The following is a 6092-nucleotide window of genomic DNA, read 5'->3' as shown; positions in this document are numbered from 1 at the left end:
AACGTGATAGCGAGAACAGAGTTGACAGCGTGGGTTAGTCAAAACTAAATCGATGTCCTCCACGTACAGTTACATGTACTTCACAGTAATTTTAGTAAAGTTGTGAACTATGGCACCACTTTACAGTAAAGTTAAAGTAATGTTCATTGATTAGACGCTTTTGTACAGCTAGTATAATCTAGTCAGGTCCCTGTTTGTACTAACAAACCTAACTTGACCTGTCAGTTTTGATTGCAGGATCAGCATACGATACATTGATTGCAGGAACCTCGTGTTTTTTGTATGCATCAAGGACTTGGTATGCATGTAAAAGATAAAGAAGAAGATTGCTGCCATGGGACAAATTCCGGACATGTAGGGCCTACATTATTTCCTGATTTTTTTTATATAAAAAAATTGTTTGTGGTGTATCAGTGTTCGTTGCTTTTGGTGGTTGTAACGAAAAGGGTGAATGTATTTGGCCACGACGAATATTTTAGATAGTAACTTTTTAGCCTAAACGTTTTGACAAAGGCTTAAATGAAATTGACTGGGGATCTTTTTCGCAACTTGTGGTTTCAGTGTGATGGTTTTCAGTGTGTAGATATGTTGTCATTTGGCACCCTATGTTTTGGCGAGCGTTGTGCACAGTTTATATTTTTGGATATAGTGTGGCTTCCCATTGATGCACGGTACGATTGTCTTTGTGGTTTTGCCATACGTTTTTGTCTTTAAGAATTCTTTTGGTGGTAAAGAATTGTTTGTGCAAATTGGCTTTTGTCGTTGATGACGCTTGGTCAACGTCGGGACGCCGTTGCATGTCCCAGGGGGGTGTATGTGAGACGATGACTGTCTATTGCATTGTTTGCGCGCTTGTTGGATTGTTTTGCGAGTTGTGTCGCACTAGCAATTTATGATCACGTGAGACCGCGAGACTCGTAAAAGATCTCAGCAGTTGAGCGGGAACGTTGGGAAAGTAAAGAACAAGAAACGACTTCACTTGCTCGACTCAATTTTTATTGGTTTGACTGAGAAGATTTCACCAACCAACAACCATCAGAACAATAGAGCAACAACACCACAAAAGGTTATCATCGCAATGGAGACGAGAGAACGCAACCCCTCAAAATTTAAAAATCTTAATAAAAGGGTTTAATTTTTCTTAGCTCTTTTTCTAGGGAGGTCAGTTAGGGGGGCGGTTGAAGAGCAGGTGGCATCCGAGTGACACTCCCAGCCTTCCCCCCACACGCAGATCCCCCAACCCCCTATCCCTACCAAATTTAAAAGCAGGTTAAGAACATTTTTTGGTGCTAGTGCCGTCATGGCACCTCCGCTAATAGTTATGAAAAAATAAAACACTTACAAACCTTTCATGTTTTTCTAATTTTTTTTTATTCACGGATTCAGAATTGTAGAATTATATATATATAATAGAATAAATATGTCTGTTTTTGGAAACACAATTGATCAGCAACAAAAATAATAAATCAAACAATTTTGTTTAACAGCCTAGCTTGTTTGTTTGTTTTTACTACCTGACCCAAGCTCAGTAAGACAAATGTTCCAACACAACACACACACATCAAAACATGCATATAAATATTCATGTATATGCACACACACACACACACACACACACACACACACACACACACACACACACAGAAAGACAGTTTTACAAGACTGCACAGTAATATTGAATTTTATTGCTGTTCTTCATTTAATATTTTCTTTTGACAATTACTAAATGAATTACTTGTGAAGTAATCGTAAATATAAAAATCACTAACATTTGAAAAGCAAATATTCTGCTGTATTACAGAAATGTCAAAAGTGATTTTTTGTTTGCTAATTGGTGCCACTGAAGCTGGTGAAGTACAAATCAAACAATCTCATGCAGAAAACTGCATACATTTTTTTTTTTACAGGTTCTTCTGGCATAACATTATGCTGCATGCTATATGAAATCACTCGCATGCACATATGTGTCATGGACTGTCAAGCATCTGGACTGTCAAGTTTCTGGCTGTTAATATGTGCTACACTTTCACATTGTGTCTTATTTACATTTAGTCCAGTTTTGACTTAATGTTTTTAATAGATGGGAAATTGAGACGAGGTTGGTTGTGTGTGTATGTGTGTGTGGAGTGATTCAGAGAAAACTATTGGACCGATCTTCATGAAAGTATACATGAGTTCCAGAGAATGATATCCCCAGACAGTTTGTTTTTTTGGTGTGATAAATGTCTTTGATGACCTCATATCAGGCTTTTTGTGAAAGTATCACAAAGTATCGGCACTGTCACACCCTCATTTTTCTATTAATTAGAATTAAATTTTGGTCAAAAATAATTTCATCTTATTTTTTTTATCATTTCCTGTTTCCAAAAATATAAAGATATGTTATATTTGGATTAAAAACAAGCTCAGAAAGTTAAAAAGAATGTTAAAAATGTGAAATGTGAAAAATGTGTTGCGTTCAATTTCAGTCACATTCACAGAGAGTTTGACAGATTGACCAAATGTAGTAATTTCACTCCACACGACTTGTTTTCATTTGTTTTCTTTGTGTTTGTGTGTTTCATTTATTTCATAGAGTTCAACAATTTGAAAATCCTACACAGACTAACACAATACTGACACTATTTCACAGATCTTTTCAAGCCAACAGAAAAGTCGAAGAGTTCCGTGTTGTGAAATTTGCCCCGTTTGTCCAACAGGAAGAAAAACCATTTTCCTTGGACTTTCATTGGAATCTGTGCCGCAGAATCGGCCCTGGTTTGCAGGCAGTTGACGCTGTTGACAGGCACTGTCATCGTACGATGTTTGGGAAGAACGGAGTAAGTGTCAAGACGTACAGAGTTCCCTCCCTTCAACAGCCACAGACTCCGTACTGCTCTTGTTGGATACATGACGCTGATGCAGAGAACAATGTAACCTGAAACATAGAAACGTCATAAGGAAAATAATCATACCTGTAACTTTAAATGGAAATTGCAAGTGGACTGAGGCTTTATCCCCCACCCCCCACGAATACATGATTATTCGAGCACTGCCTTTAATAATCAATATTTTATCATGAAGGGAATTTATATAAAATATTAATATTATAATTTCTTAAAGGCATACTAACGCACTCCCGTGTTTACAAAGTGTAGTTTGCCCACAATCGATGTCAAACGCACCATAAGACCATATAAAGACGATATGTCACCATGCGCGGACCATAATACATGCATTACAGCTTGTTCTAGCCTCTGAAAAAGTGAGGATGTCAACAACGACACGGAGTTCTCTCCCTTGCATCAACGTTACATGTGTTGCCAAATCTATAAATAGGACGATCCAGATCAAAATAAAAATTCAAATATCTCAACATTGAAGGGGTCCCAGACCACAATATTTTGCAGGGAACTTAATTTAGCATGTCTCCAGCTGTTGGAGACATGCTAAATTAAGTTCCCTGCAAAATATTGTGGTCTAGGACCCCTTAAATGTTGAGATATTTGAATTTTCATTTTGATCTGGATCGTCCTATTTATAGATTTGGCAACACATGTAACGTTGATGCAAGGGAGAGAACACCGCGGCTTTGTTGACATCCTCACTTTTTCAGAGGCTAGAACAAGCTGTAATGCATGTATTATGGTCCGCGCATGGTGACGTATCGTCATTATATGGTCTTATGGTGCGTTTGACATCGATTGTGGGCAAACTACACTTTGTAAACACGGGAGTGCGTTAGTATGCCTTTAATAAAGGGAATCAAAAAAGAAATACGCAAAAAACAACTCAAAATCAAGTCAAGTCTCCCAAAATGTGTGTGTCACTTGTACCAATTTACATTTGTCCTTTATTTATTTTTATTTTTCATTATTATTATTATTATTTTGTTTTTTTTTTGGGGGGGGGGTTAAGGTCTTTCTGTGTGTGTGTGGTTACAGGAGGAGGCAGGAAAGCATGTGTGTATGTACAAGCATATGTGTGTGTGTGTGCGCGTGTGTATGTATGGGTGTGCACACGAGCATATATGTATGTTCAGAACATTCCCACCCAAGCAGAGCCGTGCTAGGGGTACGCATTACCGTCAGGGGCGGACGAGGGGGGGGTTTCTGGGGTTTCCGCCCCCCTCCCCCCAGCCAAAAAATTAAAATATTTTATGTTGAATGAGGTATGCATTTATTTATTTTACATTGAGTTTCAATTTTTGGGGTATTAATCAGTGACAAAATCTCCTGCCTGAAACTGGTAATGATCATCCTCAGAATGCACCAGATTGCACCATTTTGCATCCTTTTTTTCAACATTTTCCGGGGGAGCATGCCTCCGGACCCTCCTAGCAAGCTAGGCGCTTCGCGCCGTCGGCTCGGCTCTTCGCGCCTTCACACCCATATCTTCACAATATACTTTTGGAAACCCCCCCCCATAAAATGAACTGATCCGCCCCTGACCGTGAAGCTGGCAGTCAGTGCTACCAAATGTCGTCTGTGTCTACCAGTCGGTGGTGACTTAACCCTTAGGCTGGTTGTCGCGACATATGTCGCGCTACTTTACTATACTGTCACCTGGTTGTCACGACATATGTCGCGCTACTGGCTCAGTCTGTTTGGTCGGTTCCGATTACCTCCCATGGATGCGAAAACCTATATGACCGTTTTTCTTTATTTTTCTCTCTGTTAATTCACCAGTGGCTATGTATTGTAACATGTGTTACAGAATTGCACCAGTGTAAGGGTTAATGTGGGTCTATGTAAGCAGATGCCAGCGCAAGCAATCTGATGCAGAGTCAGGAGGCGGTTTGGTACAAGAGAACCTTAGAGGCCACAGTCTCCGCCGTTTAAGGGATCTGTGTGTCTGGAGGCACATTTGGTTTCTGGGATTCAAGCGGAGCTGTTGCCTCTGCTCCCAAGTTCCCGTGTCTGGAGGCGTTTTTGGTATGGAAGCAAACCTGTAGGTTAATTGGGGCCTCTGCCTTTCAGGATGCCACTATGTGTTACTCCATACCCCCCGCCCTCCATGGAACTTCTTGACCCCAACAAATTGGAGGGGGAGTTTGCCCAGTCGGTAGAGGCGCTGGCTTTAAAACCGGTTGTTACTATCAGCGTGGGTTCAACCCCCAAGTTCGGCGCGGGATGTGTGTCCTATAAGAGTCAACTTTGTGCAGACTCTCCTCGGTGTCCGAACACCCCCGTGTGCACCATGCGCACGATAAAGATCCCAGGGTCACAGCGAAAGCATCAGCTAGGCCTTGGAAACACGAATACATGCATGCAAAAAATATAAAGCCCGGGTGTCCGTTCGGCCAACAGCCAATAAAGTAACCATTTCAGCACTGACCCAAGACGACCCAACCCGGTCCCTAGCCCATTTCAGGTCTTTTCTAGCAGCCCCGGCAGCCAGCTGTCTACATCCACCCCCCCCCCCCCCCCCCCCCCTCCGAATTTTAATGTTTTGTAACATGCCTCTAATGGCCTTGCCGTGAGGGCGTAAAACTTACATTTTCCATATGTATGTGCATGCTTGTTTGTACGTGTGTGTGTGTGTGTGTGAGCATGACTTTTAGCTGTATTAACCCAATATTGTCACACACCGAAACAGAAGCAGAGGACGCTGATGCCGTTCTTGTACTTGCTCTCCTGGGCTGCCACCCTCCGCCACCACGACGCGTCCGTCTCGCCCGGAGACTCCTCAGGGGCGTCTCGCAAAGTTTGAAACGAAAACAACGCCAGGTAGGCCCAGAAAGCAAACTGAGCACAGCCGAAGTACGTCAGCATTTTATAAAATCGTTCATTTTTATGAGAATACACAAGAATGTCCTCGCCAATGTTGGATTTGTTCACTTCAAAGGGGAGCGCCTTCTTTTTCGACGAGATCCACTGTCGCTGAAACATCTGCAGCCGTTCTGCATACTGTACATTTATTCTTGTGATTGAGCTTCCTATAGAGCGGGGTATAGCTGCGTTGAAACAAGGCAAGTTTGCCTTAGCACAGTTACAAAACACTCTCAGCAGGGCCATGATGCAGACAGCGGATCATGGTTTGGTGGGTTAGCTTTAGCCTCTGTTTGCTTCAAACCGTTCTACGTACTCTGCCACTATCAGCACTCCTGATTC

At 41.8% G+C, this 6092-nt stretch overlaps 1 protein-coding gene and 1 long non-coding RNA gene across 2 annotated transcripts in view; one reads left to right on the top strand and one right to left on the bottom strand.

Moving 5' to 3' along the window:
- Positions 1–6092, top strand: part of LOC138952154 (uncharacterized) — a 34104-nt gene that overhangs the window by 12116 nt on the left and 15896 nt on the right. The window lies entirely within an intron of this gene.
- On the bottom strand, positions 1689–6023 carry LOC138952152 (transmembrane protein 223-like). Its single transcript, XM_070323751.1, has 2 exons — positions 5570–6023; positions 1689–2917 (listed from the first exon to the last, which is right to left on the bottom strand). Exons 1-2 carry the CDS (start codon positions 5994–5996, stop codon positions 2622–2624), a joined length of 723 nt encoding a protein of 240 aa, XP_070179852.1. The 5' UTR covers positions 5997–6023; the 3' UTR covers positions 1689–2621.

Source organism: Littorina saxatilis, linkage group LG17 (genome assembly GCF_037325665.1).
Source record: "Littorina saxatilis isolate snail1 linkage group LG17, US_GU_Lsax_2.0, whole genome shotgun sequence".
Taxonomy (NCBI): Eukaryota; Metazoa; Mollusca; class Gastropoda; order Littorinimorpha; family Littorinidae; genus Littorina; species Littorina saxatilis.
This window is presented reverse-complemented; position numbering and strand designations above follow the sequence as displayed.

What these genes read in the sequence shown, in the direction of transcription:
- LOC138952152 (XM_070323751.1), bottom strand. Translation starts at nt 5,996, where the DNA reads ATGGCCCTGCTGAGAGTGTTTTGTAACTGTGCTAAGGCAAACTTGCCT. An exon ending in CGTCCTCTGCTTCTGTTTCG is followed by an intron (nt 2,918 to 5,569) that starts GTGTGTGACAAT and finishes TCTATGTTTCAG; the next exon opens with GTTACATTGTTCTCTGCATC.